General features: G+C 58.4%; 1 protein-coding gene across 2 annotated transcripts; it reads left to right on the top strand.

Annotated features, from left to right (window-relative positions):
- The first annotated feature begins 4,294 nt into the window (after positions 1-4,294).
- On the top strand, positions 4,295-22,185 carry SPDEF (SAM pointed domain containing ETS transcription factor). 2 transcript variants are annotated; one of them, XM_027602997.2, is made up of 6 exons: positions 4,295-4,423; positions 14,911-15,375; positions 17,493-17,690; positions 18,922-18,969; positions 19,082-19,228; positions 21,158-22,185. In XM_027602997.2, exons 2-6 carry the CDS (start codon positions 14,940-14,942, stop codon positions 21,334-21,336), a joined length of 1,008 nt encoding a protein of 335 aa, XP_027458798.1. In that variant the 5' UTR covers positions 4,295-4,423; positions 14,911-14,939; the 3' UTR covers positions 21,337-22,185. The 2 variants fall into 2 exon arrangements, with proteins under 2 accessions (XP_027458798.1, XP_027458797.1); XM_027602996.2 differs by lacking the exon at positions 4,295-4,423 and adding an exon at positions 4,520-4,904.
- The last annotated feature ends 867 nt before the right edge of the window (positions 22,186-23,052 follow it).

Here is a 23,052-nt window from a genome sequence, read left to right on the forward strand (position 1 = left end):
GCATGCCGGTCTGAACAGAAAAACATGTCATGGCTCAGGGGTGCCCAACGGCCACCCCTGGACCCAAGTGGCACCCTCCATGCGCCAGCTGGTGGAAATGCCTAGTTACGTGGTCCCGGAGGACACAGCTGCCGCCCCAGGCTAGTCCTGGTCCCCTTGTCTGCCATTTGGCTGCAGCAGGGTATCCTGGAAAGACACCAGCAGACCAGCCTGAATCCTGCCTCTGCTACTTTCTAGCCTTGACTTTGGCAAGATCTAAGGAGCCTCTGTTCCTCATCTGTGGAGAAGAAGGCCAACGGGGCCCTTAGGTGCTGGACTTATTAAGATTAGATGAGCTAGCTAGCACACACCACATAGGAGCACGGGTTGGAGGCTGGACTCCTATCCCAGCCCCGCTGTGTGTCCTTGGGTCTGTTCCCTAGCCTTTCTGGTCTCAGGGTCTTCCTCTGTGCCCTCTGTGGGGCCCCGCAGACCAGGCTTCCTGCCCATCCGCCCCTGCGGTCCCGTCTGGGTGACCAGCCCCAGGCTTTTCACACTTCAGCAGGGCAGTCCTCCCCCGAGCTCTCCCCACCTTCTCGGAGCTGGAGCTGGGACGGAGAGCAGGGCCTCGTGTCAACTGGGCAGGGGCAGCCCCATCTCTCTGTGGTTAGCATGAGGCCCAGCCTTGACCCTGCCATCACCCCAAGGCTGCAGCTCCCAGGAGGACCCAAGTGGGACGATGGGGGAACAGAGAGATGGGGACAGGGAGAAAGCTGGGAAGGTGACCAACCAACCAACCAAGACTGACTGCCCTTTCCAAAGTACTCCCAACTCCCATTGTCAGCTGACATTCACTCATCACGGTGCCCTGTCCACAAGGTCAGCAGGGCGAGTATTATCTCTACTCCACAGAGGAGGTGAGGGAGGCCCAGAGGGGCCCTGAGCCGGCTCACTGGCACCCCGCCAGGAAATGGGCCCTGCCCCCATCGGGCCCTGTCCTCTAGGACGGGTGATGGGTGAGCAGCGGGCAGGAGCACCCCGGGAGAGGGCTCACAATCTGTGTGCGGGCTCCTGTCCTGCCGCAGCTCCAGGGGCCCTGCCCTGGATGAGTTAGAAGCTTAGGGAGAAAAGAACCACTGGGGGACATGAGAGCACAAAGAAATGGGAAATGGGGGGCCTGCGAGGGCTGGAGAGAACACAGAACGCTCCGTGGCGATGATTGCTCTTGAGATGGGGCTTGAAGGATGGACAGTAATCCCAAGAAGAAGAAACTCAATTCAAATCCCTCTGAACAACAGACAAAGGATGTTACTGGTTCATCCAGACGTTCGCTCAGCAAAGGCTCCCGCTGGGCTGGTCTTGCGGGCTGTCACAGCATACCTCGTTGGGGCCGGGGCTCAGAGACCCCAGGGCAAGAGAGAATACGCCATCGCGGTGGGTCAGAGAAAAGTCCCAGGAAGAAGTGACATCAGGCCAGTGTGAGTGGTGGGCCAGCCCCCAGGTCTGGAGGGTGCCCACAACGGATGGGTGGTATGTGGATGGAGGGAGAAAAAGAGAGGGTACATTTCACCTGATGGGAGCTGGCCAGAAGAGGACTGAGGAGGAGACCAGCCTGGGGTGGGGGCTGGACTGCGGTCCAGTTGACCCAGTGACCCATGCCAGGAACCTGGGACTTGACCCTGAGGGGACAAGGGATAATAACAGGGTCCTATCAGGCAAGGGACAGTCAAGGAAACTCCAAATTTGAGTCTGAGTCTGCTTCCCAGCATGACCTTGGGCAAGACATTTTCAACATTCTGTCCTCAATTTCTTTACCTAAAAATGGGCGTAGTAACATCTACCTAGAGAGGTTGCTATATGGAGCTAGATGACACACATCAGACTGGTGACATGTGGTTGGTGGCCAGCAAGGCATCGGGACAGGGTGTCTCGCTTCACAGGACACTTTCATTAATATTATCTCTCTTCCCACAGCAGCTCTGAGAGTTCTCTGAGGGATGGGGAGCAGGGGGTTCAGCAGGCTTCAGACACTCGGCCAAAGTCATGAAGCTGGTAGGTGACGGAAGCTGGTTGGGCATTTGGGTCGGATCCTGAGCACATAATGTCACAACACTATTCTGGATGGAGGGGCTGTGTGTCCTCTAGAGTCCCTTCACGGGTTAAGGATAGTTTATAATTGGCCCTCCCTTCCCCTGGAACCCAACAGAGTGTCCTGGGTGGGCACCAAATCTGCCTTGAGCCCACCACTGATGTCTCTCCCGGCAGGCTCTTAGCACCTTAGCCCACATGAGCCCCAGCTGAGCAGATGGAAAGTCCCCTGTCCCCTCCTTTGTTCCCTCTTGGAGCTTCCCAGCTTCCAGAGGCACCTACTCTAGGCTTGGGCAGGTAGAATCCCTGTCCACCCTCAGCTCAGCTTAGCCTGGTCCATCCATTCAAATCTGCCCATCCCTGGAGAGACCTGTGAAATGCTCCCATGCACCCAGAGCAAGCCTATACCCAGCATTCAAGGGGCAGCCTTCCTAAGGCCAAGGTTTTTCATGGCATGACCAGGTGCCTTCTCAATGCCACCCAGCAGTGAGATATCATTTCTGGCTGTAAGAGTGTACTATCTTCACCTGCTTGTCTATCTTCTTCTCTGCCTCAGCTAGGATCCGACTTGGCTTTGAATATTAAAGACCACACTTAACAAAAGCATAAGGTCTATTTCTCTCATAAAATTCCTGAGGCAGGCAGTCCAGAGCCAGGATGGAGGTTTTATGCAGTCCTCGAGACCTGGGCTCGTTCCAGCTCACTGATCCACCAGCTTGTCCTCATGGTCCAAGATGGCAATCAGAATTCCAGCCATCACAGCTGGAATGGGCCACAGCTTGCTGGGCAGCAAGACGGAGGAAGGATCAAGAAGAAGGGGGCAAATGACACAAGCCAGTTTACCTTTAAGAAATACTGTTAGAAACTGACACACAACACTTCTACTTGGTCACCACAGTCTGGCTGCAAAGGAGTCAGGATAGTCTTCATTCCAGGTAGCCAAGTTCCCAGTTAAAAATTAGGGGCTTGTTTACTGAGGAAATCGGAAGAATGGTCATTGGGGGTGACTATCTATCTCTGACACCCTGTCCATTGAAAAAGCACCTCTGGGAGGTACTCCCGTACTTACCCATGCTATAGTGCTTACCAGATGATGAATACCTTATCTCCTGGGTGTCCACAGTGCCTGGCACCTAGTAGGTGCTCCCTGAGCAATGGCCAATATTACCACTGCGTTGCAGTGCTGAGAAGGGCACAGGAGTCTGAGAGGAAAGTGGCCTGCCAGGCAGGGGAGTGGGATGCACAGGGCATTCTGGAGGAGGTCCTGCCTGGGACATCAGGGGTCTTTCTTTTTATCAACCCTGGAGGGCTGGGATGGTAGCCATTTTAGGACTTTGTATTATCTCTGGCCCACCCTACTTCCACTTTTTCTGGGGATTGACTGTGGAAACGCATCCTCGCCAAGGTGCCGGTGACCGTAACTGGCAAGCACGGGGCTCTCCAGGGTGAAAGGTCCAACCGGATGTAGGAGAATCTGGGTATCAGTTCAGGTGAGGGGGCTAGTGCTGAAGGCCTTGGAATCTTCCTGCAGCCCTAGAATACTCTCACTGTGGGCAGCCACTCGGTTCCTTGAAGTCAGAAAACAGCAATGAACAGTATCTCAGATGCCCTCATCTGACAGAATGGGGGAAGCAGGGGTGTGCTGCCTTTCTGAGGTGATCCAGAGAAGGAAGAGCCAGGCCCTGCCCGCCTGGCAGGACAGGGAGGAAGCCGAGAGCTCAGCTGTGTGGTCCTCCCGGGACTCATGGAGGTGGAGGAGCCATGCGTGGGTACCTCATGGCCTCCATCCTTCAGGGACTGTTGGAGAGCTAGCTGCAGCTGGCCAGCCCCGCTCTGGGCCCAGGAGAGTGAGCTACCAGTCCTTCCTGAGCACCACTGCATCACGGGCCTGCACCCATCACAGCGAGCATGGGCCCTGCATGCAGTGGGGCGGGGGGGGGGGGTGCAAACCTCAGGTCCTTTCCCACAGGGTTCTCTGAAGTTCCCTCCATCCCTGGCCTGGAGAGCCAGACAGCACCTCCTCCAGGAAGCCCTCTCTGACTTGCCTTGCTGGGTGCTTCCACAGCCCTCCACTAAGGCATGGGTGGCTCTGACTTTCCGCTGAACTTGCTTATCTGTTCCCCAATCTTGGCTCCTCCCTCCTAGTGTCCTGTTCCACGTCCCTCTAGATGAATCCCCTGTGCCTTGCACACACCATAAGCTCAGTAGCTATGCATCAGCTAATGAACATGAGTGAGTGAATGAACCAATGAACGAATGAATGAATGAATGGGTTTTCTAGCTGCCAGCGTGTGGATCCCCCATCGAGGAGAGGGAGGCCTGCAAGGGTTAACCAGGAGCCCGCCTGTGGTCTGAGGTAAGCAGGGAGCGTATTTGTTCAGGTAAATAAGGAAGGATTACTTATAATGGGAAATCAGGCCTGGCCAACTCTTCATCTCGAGGCTGCTTGATTTCCTCCCAGCGCATTCCTGCACTCTGCCCGTGTCCACACTGCCCTGCAGACCCGGCCCCCTGAGCCCACCACGGCCTCCATGTAAGCCCCTCAGGCTAGGTCTTGCCACCGTGCCAACAGGTGGCCCTGGGCTGGGGGCAAAGGGCTCTCTACGGGGTACAGGGCCCCGAGATCTCAGAGGGCCACCCCTGGATGGTGGCCAGGCCCCCAGCGGCCCACCCGAGTACCACCTCTGCCCCCAGCCCTGCTGGCCCCTGGTCCCGCTGCCCCCCCCTCCAGATGCCTGGCTGAGACCCAGCCGTGGCCCGCACTGCCGACGCCTTCTCCTGGGCCCCCGAGGTTGGTGCTGCGGTGGAAGACTCCCTGGGCACAAGGCAGCTAGCGGGTAAGTCTGGTGGGAACCCAGAGCACCTTGCCGTGGGGGCTGCGCCCTCCCAGCTGTGGGGAGGTGGGTGACAGGGGGCAGGATTTGGAGGCATGGATTGCGAGCTCAGAACTAATCTCCCAGGCATTCCTGGCCCTGTGATCCGGGTCCTTCACCCTCAGAAGGGCCCACCCCTCCACAGGCTGCCCACCTGCTTCCCTGGGCTGACCCCAGAGCCTGCGGGAGCCCCCAAGGCCATACCTTGAGCCCTGCCTATGCAGCCTGAAGGGAGGCCACTCTGCAGGGGCAGAGCCTCAGCCCCCAAAACACGGTCAGTTCTGCTTGGCTAGTAAAACACAGGCAACCTTTCTACTCCACCGGCCGCCACTGCTCTGCCAAGGGAAGGGTCTGCTGGGGGCCCAACCACAGCGGGCAGGGGCTTGCTGAAGCCCGGAGCCTCCAGACCAGGCTCCAGGTTGGAGCAGGGAGGACAGGCCCAGAGGCCAGGGGTTGGGGCAGGGCAGTGGTGGGCCCGGGACCCTGGTGGTCTAGGGAGCTGCCGAGCAAAGCACCCAGGGTTGAGCACCCAGGAGAGCTGATGGCCTGGGGGCCCCAGTTGGGTGCACTAGGAGAGAAATAGGAAGTCCTTGAAGACGCTCCTTTCTAAGATTCACCAGATGCCTCCTGTGGGGAGGGGCAGTGCTGGTGGTGATGACAGGGTGGAAAGCTGAAGGGTCTGGCTGTCTGGGGGTTCCCCTGAGGCTGGACAAACATTGTGTGGGTGCATGCATTTGTGTGGGGGGCGGGGTGTGCTAACCCGTGCATGGGCATCTATCTGGGTATGTGTGTTGGGGAGCGGGCAGGCCCACCGAGCCAGCCCTGGATCCCCTTACCCACCCAGTGGCCCATACCCAGGCCACAGGCCTCAAGTGGCCTGTCCCCTGTATGACAGGAACAGTCTTTCTCCTTTTCCTTGGCCAACGCCGGGACTAGGCCTCATTTCCTGCCCCCACCTCCCCAGTAAACAGCTTCACAGCAACCCCCAATAAAGCTGCATCTCCCCAGCACCAGCTGCTCCCTGAGTAACAAAACAAACAGGCATTGAACTGCCCCCCACTCCCCACCCCCCGCCTGAGGTGGTGGATGGGATGGGCAGGAGACTCCCCAGCCAAGGGTGGGACCCTGCCAGGGCCCAGCCCAGCTGGGGGCGGAGTCGAGGACTTCCCAACGCAGGGTCTCATCACCCCCAATTCACAGAAACGTGGGGGGAGGGAGCATCCTCAGGGCCCCTGGGGAGGTTGAGGTGTGGAGATGCTCTCTCAGGGGGTGAAACCACCCTCCCCTTTGAGAAATGACAATCATTTCCTCTGCTCCAGGCATGATGGGGGGACCCAGAGGTAAAAACTCAGCCCCTGCTAGACTTTATTGTGAGTTACCTGTTATAAAATACCAATTATAAAATGTGATGCCATTCGATTTTCACAAGGCCCCTCCGAATGAGATGGGAACTCCTCTGTCCACGAAGCCTGAGGAAGTAGGGTGAGCACTCAGTAGGTGCTCAACTGATGATCCGAAATTGTGATGCTGGCAATAAGTAGAACAAAACCAGGAGAAGCCATGTTTTACCACTGAGGTCATTGCGAATGTAAAGTTAATAGGCCTGAAACAGAGGCCCATTTTGTGCTTAAATGACTTGGTGCAGCTTGAGTGTATCCTGGGGAAGTCGTTTCAGACTGACCTAGGGACAAAGACGCTCTGGGTGGAGGGTAAGAAGAGATGGATTTAAGGCCCACGGTGTGTGACCTTGGGCAAGTCACTTTTCCTCCCTGCACTTGTAGCTCCTTGTCTGTGTAATGAGAAGTTTAGACAAGGTGGCCTCCTCTGTTTAAAGGAGGCTTCGTGGAAGGCACCCTCTGAGTTGGGTTTTGCAGGCTGTATAGGAGTTGGTGGAGGGCAGGCTAGCCAGCTGGATTTGCCAGCGCTCTAAGATGTGTGCTTTCCCAGGCTTGTCCCCTAGGCTGTCCCCTGGCTCTGGCTCCTCCTAGAGGCCAGGGAGGGATGAGTGAGGCCAGCAGCTGCTCCGGACTGGGCTAGAGAGCAGGATGATCTCAGGTAGGGCCGGGCCCTCCTCACCGCCAACCTCAACTCTTCCCCAGGCTCCACCCACCATCACCACCTACTTCTATGTTTGTTCCCCTCATTCTTTACCCCACTACCTTCCCCTCCCCTCTTCCTGCCCCATCCCCTCACCTGCTCCCAGGTGCCTTCCTGAATGTTCAGCCCATCTCAGTTCACAAGTGCCCTTAATCTTCATAACCCCTTAAGGCATGCTCTTGACAGCCCATTTAATAGACAGGACCACTGAGTCTCCAAGGAAGCCGAGTCACTTACACCAGTCCCAGAGCTAGAGAGCAAGGAGATGGAGCTCAAACCTGGTCTGAGACCCTCCCCCTGCCCCCGCCCCACCCCCATCCCGTTCTTCGCCCCACCCTGCACCCCCAGCCAAGGGAGCAGCCTGTCAGGTAGAACAACTCTCCCCAAAGCAAACTTTGCACAAGCTGAGTTGCCCTGGGCTCTTCCTGACATTTAATGCTGGGCTCCTTCCCCTGCCTCGTTTGCATACTCCCAGCTCAGGAGGTGCCCCCTGCCAGATTCTCCTCTCCCACCTTTTGGCAGCTGGGTGGGGCCTCCAGACTGGGGGAGGGTGAGCCTCCTCGTCCCTCCTGACCTCTCCTCCCCTGCCAGGGCCCTGAGTGTGACTCTGCTGGGAACCAGACAGACCAGAGCCCACCCAGGACCTTAGCGAGGGACAGTGAGTTCTCTCCGGCCGCCAACCAGAACTTGAGGAGCCCTGCCTCCTCCCTCCAGCTCTGGGATTCAGGAGAGGGGTCTGGAGGTGACTGCCCAGCTAGCGCCTCAGCACCTGGGACTAGTGACATGGGTGGGGGCCTAGGTCTCTCTGCTCTTGGGCAGCAAGATCGTCCCGCCTCGGACTCCCACATCTCCTTCCCGGGCTCTAGGGCAGGAGGGCCATGTGTCCCTGCTTACACTTCACAGATGGGGATGGGTCCCAGTAACCCCCTAACTCCCCGCCCATTTAAACCCCCTTTTTGAAGCAATGTCTGTTCTTAACCTCTCAGGACAATTCATTCTGGACTTTGATCCTTTTCTGCAATGTTGGAGTGCCTTCCCTTTGTCCTGAAAGCCCCCCTCCAAGCCCCGAGGTGTGCTCCCTGGCCCCGTAATTAGGGCTCAAGGCACTTTTTCTCCCTCAGCCCTGTCAAGATTTTATAGATTCCCCAGCCCGAGTTTCGAGTTTCGGAAGCTGCCTTTCCAGCGCCGCGCCTGGCCTGGGGGCAGCTGCCGAGGCACGTGAGACCAGAGGGGAGGGGAACAAGTGTGTGCACACACCTCTGGGAGATTACAAAGTCTGTCCTGCCAAACCCCAGAGACACAGTCGTTTTTGAGTCCCTGTGTCACCGACAGGGAGGCTGCGAGGATGAACCACCATGCCATGGGCAGAAGCCGGGTGCGGCCCTGTGTCCTCACGCCCCCAGGGGCCTGGCTGCCCACGGCCGCCCAGCCAGGGCTGGAGCGTGGAGACCCCGAATGAGGGCAAAGGAGCCTGATGGGGTGCCGGGACATGAAATTCATTTACACCAGGCATGTGCTCAACGAGGGGCTGAATGAAGACGTGATTTGGAGTTTCTGTAAAGCCCTGAAAGTCAGACAAGACTTGAACTTGACAAGGCTGGAAACTGGGGCCATGGCCTGACCGACCACCCCAGCATCACTGGCTGCAAGCCCCGGACTTGTCCGGGCTGGGGTCTTGGCTGCCTGCGTGAAGTGGGGAGGGGCTGCGGCTGGGGTGGGACCCCACGTGGAGGGCGATCTGTGAGGCAGCAGGGCAGGGTCCCTGCTTGGTCAGAAGGCGGGGCCAAGTCCCTCAGAGGCTCGGGACAGCAGCTCCAGAGGAGGGAGGCAGGGGGGAGACACAGCCACACCTCTTATGCTGCCCAAATGTCCGCCACGAATTATGTTTCTACTCGCCAGGGGAGTCTCTGGTGTCCACCTCTATTTCTCCACCATCCTCCTTCCAAGCCAGGCTGAGGGGCAAGATGGAAGCATGGATCATAGAATCCAGACAGTGTCTGGGTTAGAAAAGCCCTGAGAACAGAAGAGGGCCCCAGGCGCTGCCCAGGGCCTCACATACAGCGCCAACAGAGCAGGACAGGGACCCACATCTCCAGATGCTGAGGTCTCTGGTTCTTCCCAGGCCACACACCCCGCTCTACCTTTGGAGCAGCAAACTCAAAATACAGGGGAGAGCTTGGGGCTGAGGTGGGTTCCTGCCCAGGCTGCAGGCTTCCCTGCCACCCACCCTTTCTAGGGGGTTGGGTCAGTGGGTGGCCTCAGCAGAGGTGACAGGTGTGGGCAGCCGGGGAGACCCTAGGGGCTGAGAGGGGCCAAGTCCCAGCACCACGTGCAAAGAGAGAAGTGCGCCGTCACCACGGCACCCATGTGGGAGGAAGAGTGGCTGCCCCATGGGGTGGCTGCGAGACGCCGACGAAGCAGTTCACTTAGTTGGCCTTCACCTTGTCTCAGGGTCTCGAGCCATGTCAGTGAGGCTGCGTGTCCGGATGCCAGTGGTACCTGATTCCTAGAGCCTCACCCCCACCCCCAGTTCTCCACACATACTGCCTGGGCCCACTGACGGGCTCCTCAACTCGAACGTCCCGGAGAGCAGGGCTCCTGGGAAAGTAAAGCCCATGGCCTGCACAGGTCTGGGATCTGAGGAGGTGGGAGAAAGCTGCGTCCCCTGCTCTCACGCGGAGCCCGAGGGGCGAGTCCTCTCCTTGCCGTCCTCCAGGGACCCACCTCCCTTCTTTCGGCCCTGGGAGACCCCGGGGGCCGCAGGTGCGTGGGGAGGGGCACAATGGGGTGCTTGAGGAAGGCCGGGGCTGCCAGGAGGTGGCGAGCCTGGGACACCTTCCTGGGCAGGAAGGTGGCCTGTCCCGTGCAGAGAGGCGGCATTCTGGACGGCGGGGTGGTCAGTAAGGAGAAGGCTGGGTACTTTTCTTGGGTCGAGCTTGTCTGAAGAGCAGTTTCAAAGGGCAAGGGAGCTGGGGTTCCATGGAGGGCAGGAGCGTGGCAGGAGAAGGGAGGGGACAGGAGGAGGAGCGGAAGAGTGAGAAGTTAGAGGGGAGAGGCTGGGTCCCGAGGCAGGGAGGTTCAGAGAAGCCAAACACGTTGCTCAGGCAGGTCGTTGGGCACTGGCCCCAGACTCCCCGCGGCCTGGGCAGTCCCGGCTTCTCTCCAAGGTGCTGACCGGCTGACTGGGGGGGGTCAGCCCATGTGCCCCGACCCACTCTGCATGGCTCCTGGCCAGGCCCTAGTCACACCCCCACAGTCCCCTGGCTCCCCTATTAAAGGAGACCCTTGCCTGGAGGGAGAGGGGCTGGTGGCCAGGACGGTGGGCAAGCCTGAGTAGGTCAGCCCCACTTGGTGGAGAAAGGCCACCTCAGCTCAGTGCTAGGCACTGTCACTCCCTGCCCCGCCCACTCTCCCTCGGTGCTCCTCACACTGGGGTCTGCAGCCTGGGTCCTGGGCTCTGGGCAGACTGAGGTCGGGTCTCAGGATTGAGGTAGGGGCTCAAGAACATTTGTCCCACCCACAGTCCCTCACCGGGGTAAGATCTGGGAGCCGGGACTGAGCAGGTTGTGGGAGACAGGCTCAGGCAGAGGAGTTGCAGGGCCACAGACCAGGCCGTGGTAGGAAACAGCTGCTACAAATCTCTGACTCTGGGTCCCTCTGCCCTCTCTCCTTGATCTGCCTTCCTGAGGAAGTGGGAGGGGCTGGGAGAAGGGGCTAATCCGTCCGGCCGCTGCCCCACCGATCTGGCCCTGTATCTGGGCCTTGGCCTCCACCAGCTGTTACCAAACTTCCTTTGTCTGGAGTCTGAGCCAGAGCCTCCGGGGCAGAAGGGAGCCAGGACATGCTGAGCCTTAATCCAGACGTGTGGTTTAATCCAGAAAAGATCAACTCGAGGTTTGGGAGCTGGAAGCATCGCTCGGGAGACGGGCAGCACCTCGGGCCCAGCAGGGGCTGGTGGGAGGGCCGGGCCTGCCGTCCTAAGGATGTGGATCTGGCAAACACAGGGCTTGTCCCAGGACCCTAGGCCTATGGAGCCTTGGCCTGAGGTTCAGCAGGCCCCCAGTTTGGTCCGAGGTCTGCCATGACTGTGGGCACGTCCTTGCCACTCTCTGAATGTCATTTTCCCCAGGGCACACCTGTCTTCTCGGGAGAACCTGAGAACATAATCATGGCTGAATTGCATGGCACAGTTGGGAAGTCAGAGGAGGAAAATGTTGGGGAGGGCTTCCTGGGGGCGGAGGGCTTTGGACTGAATTGTGATGAAAGGGAAGGGGCGTATTGGGCAGGGGGATGGCAGCACAAGAGAAAATGGCCATGTTGTGCCCACAGCACTGGGGCCAGGGGAGAAATGCCATTGTCATTAGAGCCTAGATATGGTGTCGATCGATCCCTGGTTCTGGTCCGGACCCTGCCACTAACCAGCAAATGAATCCCTTCCCCATATGTGATCTACAAAACGATAGCGTAATGTGTGGTCCCTTCCAACTCTGGGCTGGGTAGGAGGTAGGCTCGGAGGTGGGTACCAGTCATTGGAATTGTGCAAGGCGGGCCATAGGGAACCATGGGAGGTTTTTGAGCCCAGGGGTGCCCAATGAAGGAGTGTTGAAGGGAAATGAGCTTGACAGTGGGGTGGGAATGGACTTTGGAGGATCAAGTGGCCTAATCAGAAGGAAGGCAGGACTCTGGGAAAATGGACCGGTCAGAGCAGAAGCCTCAGAGGGAGTGTGGCACAATGAGCAGAGCCTGCATGTGGCCAGCTGGGGACTTCAAGAAGCAAGCTGCGTAAGATCTCTGAACCTCACTGTCCACATCTATAACCCGGCACTCTCGAACCCACATCCCCCGGAGTTGTGGGCAGAAAGGGAGATAATGGGCATGAATGCTTGGGGCATAGAAGGTGCTCGCTGAGCAGTTCTGTCTTCCCTCCAAGTCTGGCCCCGGAGCCTGGAGGAGACGCTAGAGTTACAGGCTGGGCTCCCTGACCAGTAAACCAAGGTCCCCCCAGATCTGGGCTGCTGGGATCAGAGCATTCCCCACCACCTCCCCACTTGCGGACAGTCAGATCTTTCCTCCCACCGCATGGTTAATTATTAACTTATTTTTCACCAGGGAGGTGTTGGAAGCTGGGACCAAGCCTTGGTTGAGAGCAGGTTCCTTGGCATTTAGGTGCAAAGTGAGGGGGGAGCTGGAATGCGGGGTGGGGAGGAGGTGAGAATTCTCTGCCCCTGAAGGAGCCCTGGGCCGGGAGTCCGAAGACCTGGATGCAAATCACTTAGCACTCTGCACCTTCACTTCCCTGTCCATGGAATAGGAATAAGAATAAGGCCAGGGCTGCCTCTCTCCAGGGAGGGACGGATGCAAGCGGCGCTCACTCAGTGTATCAGGGCCGTGTCGTCAAGTCCCTGCCCAGCAAATGCTGCCCTGCCCCTTCATCCTCACTGACCCCTCATGCCACGGTGCCCCGAAACACAGCAGCTGCCTCCCATCCGACCTGTGGCTGCGGCCAAGCAAACAGAAGGGCCATGAGGGAAGCGAGTTCTCCTGCTTCTTGGAAAAGCTTCCGTCTTCCTGGCATATGGCCCAGGGTGCTGGCAGAGACTGTCCTAACGTGGCAGGCATGGGAGTTCTGGGGACGTGGATGGGGCGGGAGGCAGGTAAGGGTGATGAGGGAGGGGTGGAGGGCCAAGAAAGGCTCCCAGGGGTGGGGCCTCCTAGGGGGTAGGGCATGGGCACAGACCGGGGTAGGGACCCAGGAGCAGAGCGGGCTGTTGGCACTGCCTGGGTAAATAATGTTGGGCCCACAGCACACATGTGTGTTTGCACAGAAGGCCTTGAAATGATTCCAGGCCTGCCCTCTGTCCCCCGCAACCCCAGTCCCCCTCCTTCCCTGCTCACCCCACCCCACCCTGACCTTTCCTTCCTTGTCACTTAAAGGAGCCCTTGAAAGGGAGAGTCGAAATCAAAGGGAACACCATGCTCTCTTGCTGGCATTCTCTCCGCCACAGGAAACTACACGGCTGCCATGTACAGTTGGGAAGGTTGGGTACTGCGCAAGGGAGGGGAGAAGAGGGGGTTGAAATCTCACTTGGGCTCCATTCACCAAACTGCTATCCGGAGAGAAAGATCACCATGTGCTGAGATATTTGAAGGTGTGGAATGGGCTAGCTGCAGCCCCCAAGAAGCCAGAAGTATCTTCCCAACTGGGTTCTTTAGGGCAAATGCACACCGAGGCTAAGCGGGTCAGTCCCACGGGGTGACTCGTAATGGGCAGGGAGCCCCACTCCCTGTCCCAGTGTGGCACAGTAAATGCCCCCAGGAGAGCCTACCAGTCCTTTGATTAAAGCCTCTCCCTCTTACTGGCCGGATGCCTTTAAAGCAGCAATTCTCAAACGTGAACAAGTGTAGAATCACCCCCAAGGCCTCGGGGATTCCCCGAACTTCTGATTCAGTAGCTCTGAGGCGGGCCTGAAAATCTGCATTTTTACCAAGTTCCCAGGTGCTGCTGCTGGTCCAGGCACCACATTGTGAGAAACACGGCTTTACGAACACACGTTAACTTGCCCTTAACAGGTTTATCTGTTCCTTTTCTCCATGCTGATTTTATTGGGGGCATGTATATGTTGATAATCTTCCACCGGGACTTGAGTCCCGGGCCCACAGATCACAGGAACAGCCCCGAAAGCCGGGTGCCTTGGTGTGTGTACATCTCCTGAGTCCCTGACTCACCCAAGCTGCCTACTCCAATAAGGGGTTCAGAGAGAAAGGGCCCAGAGGCAAAGCAGAGCCTGCATGACTGATGGGGAAAGAGGCCTCTGGCTCTGTGTTGAGGCCAAATGGTGCCCCCTGGGGGGCCTTGGGGCAGCAGGAGGAGTGGGTATCTGAGTCGCTGGGGGCCTCTGTCATTCCCCAGAGCATGGGCCTTCTCACCACCCCCTGATCTCGTCCTCCTCGACTCCCACTCTGCCCCCACACCAGCATCCCCCCTCCGCTCCCCCCCCATGCTGGGCCTGTAGGTCTGCGCAGCAGCGTGGGGAAATGAGAGAGCCCCTGGGAGCGGAGAGGGGCTGGGGCAGCATTTGTGGGGAGGGTGAGGTGGGATGAGGGCCAGAAACCCAGGCCTGAGTGGGTGTGGTGTTGTTCAGTGACTACCTCAGCGGTGTTCAGCTGGAAATTTATTCGTACCCCCCAGATGACCCTGTTGGAGGGGAAGGGGTCTGCCTCCCTGACTTGTAAGGGGATTCTACCCTGTCACACCCCTCACTTGCTCCTTTCTTCCTTCACCTGAAGGTGAAGGTGATGGTGACCTTCTCCCTTCCCTACCCTCTCTAAGGGAAGAATAAAAGAAAACAAGCTCTGCTATAGCAAGAAAGATTGAGGTTAGCTCTCAGAAGGAACTTCCTCCACAGGGCAGTGGACTGGGATCTGGGCATGGGCTGGCCCAGGGCCAGAGGCCCAGACATTAAAGACTCCTTGTCCACAGGCCTCAGTTTGCTCATCTACCAAATGGGTCTAATTGTGCCTCCTAATGGGTGCCTCCTAATGGGAATCCTCACCTAATGGGTGAGGATTCAGTGAGGTCAAGGACCTCAGAAGGTTGTTTTAAGCACGCCACGTGTGTAAAGATTTGCTGCTTTCAGCCAACCCGGCTTCCTCGGGGAGTGACGGAGTTGCCCGTTTATACCTCTGTCTTTCGCAGCCAGAAGCCTACCTGCCCAATCCTGTCCTAAACTGCCCAATGACCCAGAAGCCCCAACTCTCTCCCAGGCCCAGCCACTGCCCACTGAGCCCCTCAACCCCGTAACCAGCTTAGCGGCCCCCAGCAGGGCGGGGAAGCAGCCAGAACCTGATTCTCCATGCTCTCTTATTTCTGTAGACACAGCCACTGGCCCAAGCGACAGCGGCATGGGCAGCGCCAGCCCCGGCCTGAGCAGCGTGTCCCCCAGCCGCCTCCTGCCGCCCCCCGACACTGTGCTGCGGACAGGCCTGGAAAAGGTGGCCGCAGGGGCGGTGGGGCCCGAGAGACGGGACTGGCGCCCCAGCCCACCTGCCACGCCTGAGCAGGGCCTATCTGCCTTCTACCTCTCCTACTTTGACATGCTGTACTCCGAGGACAGCAGCTGGGCCGCCAAGGGTCCCGGGGCCAGCGCTCGGGAGGAGCCATCTGAGGAGCCTGAGCAGTGCCCGGTCATCGACAGCCAAGCCCCCGGGGGCAGCCTGGACTTGGCACCGGGTGGGCTGATGCTGGAGGAGCACTCCCTGGAGCAGGTGCAGTCCATGGTGGTGGGCGAGGTGCTTAAGGACATCGAGACGGCCTGTAAGCTACTCAACATCACTGCAGGTGAGCCCTTCCGCGGGCCCACCTCTGTAAGGTGGGGCACCAGCAGGGCTGAGGTCACGAGCGGGGGCGAGGGTGCTGCCTGCGGCACTCTGGCAACCCCCCGCCCAGCCTCAGCAGCCCCAAGGATGCTGGTGATTCTGCACATACAGTCAGCCCATAGCATGTAGCAGCCGTACGCCTGGGAAGGTTCCAACCCTCTCTGTGCCCTGACTACCGCGGGCAGTGCATCCAAGCTCTACACCATCTGGCCCACCACCTCCCCTTGGACTCACCTCCATGCTCTCCTCATTTACTTGGCTCCAGCCACACCTGCTCATCGCTGCTCCCACGACACTCATACCTCAGGACCTTTGCATCTCCTGGTCTCTCGATCTAAAACGCTCTTCCCCCAAATCTTTACTTGGCTCACCCCTCGCCTCCTTCAGATCTTGACTCAAATGGTACTGTTCTGATGTTTTTTCCCTGACGCCTCTATTGAAATTGCTGTCCATACCCCCACCTCTTACTCCTCCTCCCTGCTTGCCTTCTCCCATCGCAGGTACTGATACCCTGTGTATTTTATTGATTTATCATATTTGCTGTGTCTCCCCCGCTGGAATGTACACACCCCCAGGGCAGGGATTTCCACTTGTTGTGTTTGCTGTTACATCCCCAGTTCCTAGGACGGCACCTTGCACATAGTAAATGCTCAATAAACAGTAACTTCTTAATATGCCAGGCCCTGTTCTAGCACGGGGGAATTGAGTGGTGAGCGCCACACAAAAGCCCCTTTCTTCATGAAGCTGACATTACAGTGAGGGAAACGGATCAGAGACACGCAGATAAGTGTGTCACGGGTCCGGTGGTGATGGGGGCTCTGATGAGGAGGGGGCATTAGGAGTCCAGGCACCTGTGTGTCTGCCAGGAGCTGGAAAGTGTGGTTATGGCGCTGCCGCTGTGGGCTGAGAGGCTGCCAGGCCTCCTGTTCCCACATCGTCTCTCCAGCTTTGGGCAGGTCTGACCCATCTCCTTGGATGCTGGGTCCTGGCATTTGAGCATCTCAGTCTCATGCTGCTTTCGCACAAAAAGTCTTCAGGCATCCCTCAGGCCCAGCCCCTCCTCCGTGGAGTCGCCAAGGCCCAGCGCCTCCCCACAACCATCCCAGCTGGTGTCCCCCTGCTCCACAGCCCAGGCAGGTCCTGCCCTACCCCAGTCCTGCAGTTACCCAATGCCCCTGCCAGTCCCCACCCCTGGAGGTGTTCCCATGGTGCCTCCTCTCCCACACTGGGCCAGGGAGGGGCCTGCCCTCTGAACAATGGGGACAGAAACAAATTGCTTTGACCTTGGAAAGGAAAATGGGTTTATTAAGTGGGGGCAGCCCAGCCTGCAGGTCACCTGGCTGGGGCACCAGCTTAGACCACAGCGTTCACTTGGAGGCCCCACTGTGACCATGCCCATCAGCCTGGGCTCCCCCCTTGTGCCCTGCCAGGCTCAGCCCAGAGCAGCTCCCCAGGGGGACATCCAGTGACATCCAGTGACTCTCTTCCTGGCCTCTGAGGCCTACAGCTGCCCCAGATCACTCAATTCCCTGCCATTCATTTATTCAGTGCAGATGCACTGAGCAGCCCTTTGTTGGGTGTTGGACAGGGGCTAGAACTCTCTGTGCCTTAGTTTCCTCATCCGTAAAACATGGGGCGGGCTGGGGTTGTAGGGCTCCTCCCTAGTTGTATTGTTTTTTTTCTGGTTCCTCGAAGGGAACCCTTGAAGTGTTTGGGTATGGCAAGAGGCAGCTGAGAGAGGAGCTCAGGTGTCTGGTTTAGTGTCACTCTCTCCTCCAGGGCTGGGGCCTCCTGAAAGGCCCCTTGGAGGGACTGGAGGAGTCAGGGGGGCGTGAGGTCCGGGTGAGGTGGGGGGTGCAGAGACCCCAGGCTACCCTGCCCTGAGCCAAGTTTGTTTCTAGGGCCCTGACTCCTCCTTCACACCTTCCTCTCTTCTCGGGTGCCCCCTCCACAGAGCCCCTCAGGCCCTGTCTGGCCTGCCCTGTTCTCACCTGGCCGGGTCCTGGCCACAAGCTGCTTCCAGTTCCCAGGGGCGCCCCACGAGAGGCCCATGGAACTGAGGGAGTGTCTCTTGCCCAGACCCCGTGGACTGGAGCCCTGGCAACGTGCAGAAGTGGCTCCTGTGGACAGAGCACCAGTACCGGCTGCCGCCCGTGGGTAAAGCCTTCCAGGAGTTGGGGGGCAAGGAGCTGTGTGCCATGTCGGAGGAACAGTTCCGGCAGCGCTCCCCTCTGGGTGGCGACGTGCTGCACGCCCACCTGGACATCTGGAAATCAGGTGGGGCATGGCCTGGGAGAGCCGCACCTTCTCAGCTCCAGGCCCGGGACACCGAGGGCGGTGGGCGGTCGGGCCAGGACACCAGGCAGGCTTGTTCTGTGCTGGGCCGGCAGCTGCTTGCTCCCAGTCTGGGCTCTGTTCTAAATCTCAGCCCCACGGGATCCTGGGCGAACTCGCCAGCCCCAACCCACTCCCAGCCCCGGTCAAGCCCACAGAACTTAGGGCAGGGCATGCGGGAAGTTAAAAAGTAGGAGTTCCACTCTGGGGACAGGGCCAGCACAGCTGATGGGGACCCGTGGGTACTATGAGGTCCTCCTTTGTCCTTTTTTTATTTCATTTGTTTGTTTTGTGTTGTTTCTCATTAAAGAAGTAATGAGGTAATACATGTGCATGATTTCTAAAAAGACCATAGTAAGCGGGCGCCTGGGTGGCTGAGTCAGTTAAGTGTCTGCTTTCGGCTCAGGTCATGATCCCAGGGTCCTGGGATCGAGCCCCACATCGGGCTCCCTGCTCCGTGGGGAGCGGGCTTCTCTCTCTCCCTCTGCCTGCCACTCCCCCTGCTTGTGCTCTCTCTGTCAAATAAATAAATAAAATATTTTAAAAGACCATAGCGAAAAATAGTACCATGAAAAGTAATTTCCCCACTCACTCCTGACCCCCAGCCCCCCTCCCTAGAGGCAACCACAGTTACCAGTTTTTTGGGCACATTGCTGGGGAGAGTCTATGCACACAGCAAGCAAATATACATGCGTGGTTTTCACCCCTTTTAATATGAATAGCACCGGAGTATCACACTGTTCTGCTCTTCATGTATCTTGGATCTTATTCCCCCATCAGCATCTCTACAGCCGCCCTATTGCTAATGGCTGTGTGCCGACCATGTTGAAATCGTCTCCCCCTCCCCCCACTGTGTGCCCCACACAGAGCCACGTGCTTTGGAAGAGGCAGTGCTTGCTCCGTGAGTCAAGGCCCCTGCCCTTAGGCACGGGACCCACTCGTATGACCAGTAGGGACCAGTGTCCCGCCCCAGCCCAGTGGCAGGCAAGGGTAGGAGCAGTCCGTGCCCGGCTAAGAGCCAGGTGGTGATGGGGGCAGAAGCTGGCTGCCTCCATGCCCCCTTGCTTAGCCACAGGGGGCAGTTTCTGTGGCCCCACAGTCCCACCCCCCCAAGCCCCCTCCTCCACCCTGGGGGTCTGCCCTGGGTCTCCAGCCTTCTCTCCCTGCCCTGCAGCGGCCTGGATGAAAGAGAGGACTTCCCCCGGGACCGTCCACTACTGCGGTGAGCCAGGGCCGGCAGGGAGGGGCCAGAGGCCTGGGGGCCGGGTTTGAGGGATGGCTGCCCCTGAAGCAGAGGGCCCCCCCACTCACTGCCACCCTCCCCGGCTGCCCAGCCTCCACCAGCGAGGACAGCTGGACCGACAGCGAGGTGGACTCATCCTGCTCCGGGCAGCCCATTCACCTGTGGCAGTTCCTCAAGGAGCTGCTGCTCAAGCCCCACAGCTATGGCCGCTTCATCCGGTGGCTCAACAAGGAGAAGGGTGAGCAGTGGGGGGGGGGCCCTGCTGGCCCCCACCAGGTGCCAGGCACGGGGGGAGCTGGGGGCTGGGCAGAGGGGAGCCACCCCCACCATTGCCCTGAATGCCAGACACCGGGCCATCACTGGCCTGGCCCGGGGTCTGTGTGCGTTCGTGTCCGCCTCTGTCTCCCGGCCGAGCTCTGTCTTATTTAGGACACCCGGCTCCACACAGTGCCCGGGACATACTAAGGGCTTCAAACTGGGCTGAGAATTGGACACAGTCTTTGCCTGCAACACATTGTAGCTTCACCAGGGAGACCACTGGGGTCCAGTGAGAAACCTCATGCGAGCCACATAGGCAGTATTAGAATTCCCAGTAACCACATTATAAAAATGTTTAAACAGGTGAATTTCATTTTAATACTTTTATTTAATCTAATATTATAACATTAAAATTTCAACATATAATCAATATAAAATTATTAATGAGATAGTCTTACTAAGTCTTCAAAATCTGGTGTGTATTTTACACTTACAGCCCATCTCAATTCAGATTTGCCAGATTTCAAGTGCTCAAGGCCACATATGGCAAGTGGTTACCTCATTGGACAGGACTAGATAGTGTGTGTGTGTGTGTGTGTGTGTGTGTGTGTGTGTGTGTGTGTGTGTGTGTGTGTTGGAAAACACTCAGAGTCAAGAAACCTGGGTTTTAGGCCCCATCCTGTCATCTGTAGCTACGGGTACCGGGACCTCAGTCTTCCTATCTATAAAATGGACCGGATCCATTCATCCAACAACCCTTCATTGAGTACCTCTGTCCACACTTGCCCAGGAAACATTTACAGAGAATTAGTGTCCCGACGGTCTAGGGAGGATTCAGCTGCACCCCATCCTTGAGGGATCTGCAGTGTTGTGGGAGAGCTAGCAGTGAAAGGAGCTGGCCTACAGAGCATGTCAGGGCTTCGATGGGGCAATGGGGGCAGCTGAGTCTTGGTCCAGGAGGACTTCATGGGGGAGGTGACTTGGGCTGAGTGGGAAGGACGAGTGGGGTTAGAGGGGGTGGAGCGAAGTTCCTGCATAAGGGGCTGTAACCCTCGTGTATATTTGAGACTTAATGCGAGCCGGTCCTCAGGGAGATGGTTCCATGGTAGATTTTGAGGGAAAAGAGATCAGGGAGGGCAGAGTGATCTGGGAAGGCTTCCTGGAGGGGGTGTGCTGGCCTGGGTTTGCCAGGAGAACTGGGGTGTTAACAGTGTAATAGTTCCTCACAAGGGGCAGCTCCTTCAGGCTCCGCTGTAAGCTCCCTGTCACCACTCAACAAATGGTAGTCGCCACCACCCCCTCCACCGATTGGAGAAAGGGGCCTCAGACAGCTTCTAAAGGTAGAATATGGTAGAGCCAGGCTTCAAACCCAGGTCAGCCTGGCTCCAAATTCTCTCTTTCCACCCCCTGCTCTGAATGGATCCTACCAGAAAGGGCTGTGCTGGCTTAATGTCTGAGGCCAGCAAAGAGCTCTTTCAGGCTTGGCATCAGCCGGGGAAGGCGGCAGGGGTGGAGGGGGGGACGACCTTGACAGGTGGGCCGTGGGCACAGTGCAGAGCCCCGGAGGGCTTCTGGGTCCGGTGTGCCAACCCCATGGCGGGATCAGAGGCTAGCTGGGGCCAGGCCCACTAATGGGCATAGGCTCACCCTTGGTGACTCCAGGGTAGCTTTGCCATTTTGTTGGGCCCCGTGACGCACTCTGCACGGATGCCTTTGACCCTTAGCACAAACTTGGGACTAGGTCTTATGGCCTCCCCAGCCTGGTGCTTGCTCCCTGCTGACACTGGCCTCCTTGGCTTTCTGAGTCTGACCTGTTGGTTTTGGTCTTTTACCCTCCTGACACTGCCCCCCAACACCTTGCACGGCTGGCTCTCTCTGACCCCCCCCGCCACCCCCCCTGCTCCCTCAGGCATCTTCAAAATCGAGGACTCCGCCCAGGTGGCCCGGCTGTGGGGCATCCGCAAGAACCGGCCTGCCATGAACTACGACAAGCTGAGCCGCTCCATCCGCCAGTATTACAAGAAGGGCATCATCCGGAAGCCGGACATCTCCCAGCGCCTCGTCTACCAGTTTGTGCACCCCATCTGAGGGCTGCAGGCCAGGCCCTAGGCCTGAAACTCGCCCTCGCCCACCCTCCCTCCTGCCCGTCCCTACCTCTGCCAGAGCCTGAGCTGAGGGAGAGGGCAGTCGGCTGGCATCGGAGTCCAAGGTCAGGGAGGGGGCAGCCCACAGCTCCCCGGGGGCTAAGTGAGCTCTCCAGGGCCCAAGGGACCCCAGGGTGGGGGTGCTTCCTCCTCGGGCCTGACGGCTCACGTACCTGGTCCACTGGAGGATGGAAGGAGCCCGGGCAGTCCTCAGTGTTCACGGCTCCCCAGAGAAGGCCGTCCCTCCACCCCAGTCTCTGACCCCAGAATTTCCAGAGCAGAGCCAGCCGAATGGCAGTGACTTAGCCAAGGCCACTCGCAGTCCAGTGCTCCCTGCCACCCATTCTGCACCATGCTTGGCGTGGTGCTGGGAGACGTCTGCACCCCTGAGTTGGGGAGCCAGGGGTGCTCCTGGGAACGCGTAATAAAGATATTAGAGAACCAACACAACCCCACTGTCTGCGCAGCAAGTGAGTGGCACATCCCTGAGGCCACCAATGTTCAGAGTGGTTGTGGTCACAGTGGCCTTGGGGGGGGTGTTAAAAGAGGCTTTCCTGGGGGAGGCAGCATCAAGCTGAGCCCACAAGGAAAGGGATCATTGATTGGTAGAAGCTGTAGGCAAGGGGCAGTGAGCCGTCAAGGCCAAGGAGGGGCTGGAATGGCCCTCACCTCCTCCCCCCTCCCAGGTGGGGGCCGAAAGGGAGGAGGAGCAGGACTGGAGCCGGGGGGAGTCTCCCCTACTTCGGAATGGAGAGAAAGCAACATTCTCCACACCCTCTTGCTCTGCTATAGATCGGGGTTTCTGCCTGCGGTGGCCAGGGTGCTAACCCTCTTACGGGGGCGGGGGATGCCTGAGCCCCTGTCTCTGCGAGGGGGGCTCTGGGATGGGACGGCAGGGGTGCAGGAAAGGGTGGGCACTTCAGCCCCCACCGTGGGACCCTGGCTCTGCAGCAGCAGACGGGGTGGAAGAGAGGTTGGCTTGTTTGTGGTGTCTCTCTCGGAGAGAGTCACAGACCTTTGCAATGCCCCCTGCGAAGCCCCCCACACCGATGGGAAGAGGTGGGGGTCAGAATGTGTGTGGGTGCGCGTGTGCGCTGGGGGAGATGGGGACCTCCCACCCACTCTCCGGGGGGGCAGCATGTCTCAGCTCCCCCACATTTGTTCAGCCAGCTCCCGTGTCCTGAGGACCGACTACATACTAGGTGCTTCCACTGCTTTTTTGTCATTAACCTTCCCAACAAAACTGTGAGGTAGGGGCTACTCTGCTCTTCTGCAGACAATGAAACAGGCTCAGGGCAGTTAAGTGACTTACTCAGAGTCACACAGCCAATCGGTGGCAGAACCAAGCACTGAACCCACAACGACCATGCTCTCTCTGCCCCTCCACGCCTCTTGCTCTGTGACTGGTCACCACCTTTCGCCTCCATAACCCTTCACTTCTGATGCCAGGCTCACAGGAGACGGGACTGGGAGCCAGCCAGCACTGCCCGGACCACTGAGGGTTAAATGCTGCCCCATACTGCTGCCTTCTGCTCCCGGCAATTTTATTGTCTCCAGAAGAAAGTTTACTCCTGACAATGAGCAAACAACACCTTGGCATCTGTCAGTTGGGACTGGACTGGCAGGAGGAGGGGGCCCTGCCCCAAGCCTGTGCCTCTCT

The sequence above is a fragment of the Zalophus californianus genome, chromosome 7, assembly GCF_009762305.2.
Source record: "Zalophus californianus isolate mZalCal1 chromosome 7, mZalCal1.pri.v2, whole genome shotgun sequence".
NCBI classification, from domain to species: Eukaryota; Metazoa; Chordata; class Mammalia; order Carnivora; family Otariidae; genus Zalophus; species Zalophus californianus.

Coding starts and splice junctions, on each gene's coding strand:
- SPDEF (XM_027602997.2), top strand. CDS start 14,940: ATGGGCAGCGCCAGCCCCGGCCTGAGCAGCGTGTCCCCCAGCCGCCTC. Junction 18,970..19,081: donor CGGGACCGTCCACTACTGCG/GTGAGCCAGGGC, acceptor CCGGCTGCCCAG/CCTCCACCAGCGAGGACAGC. Junction 19,229..21,157: donor GTGGCTCAACAAGGAGAAGG/GTGAGCAGTGGG, acceptor CTGCTCCCTCAG/GCATCTTCAAAATCGAGGAC.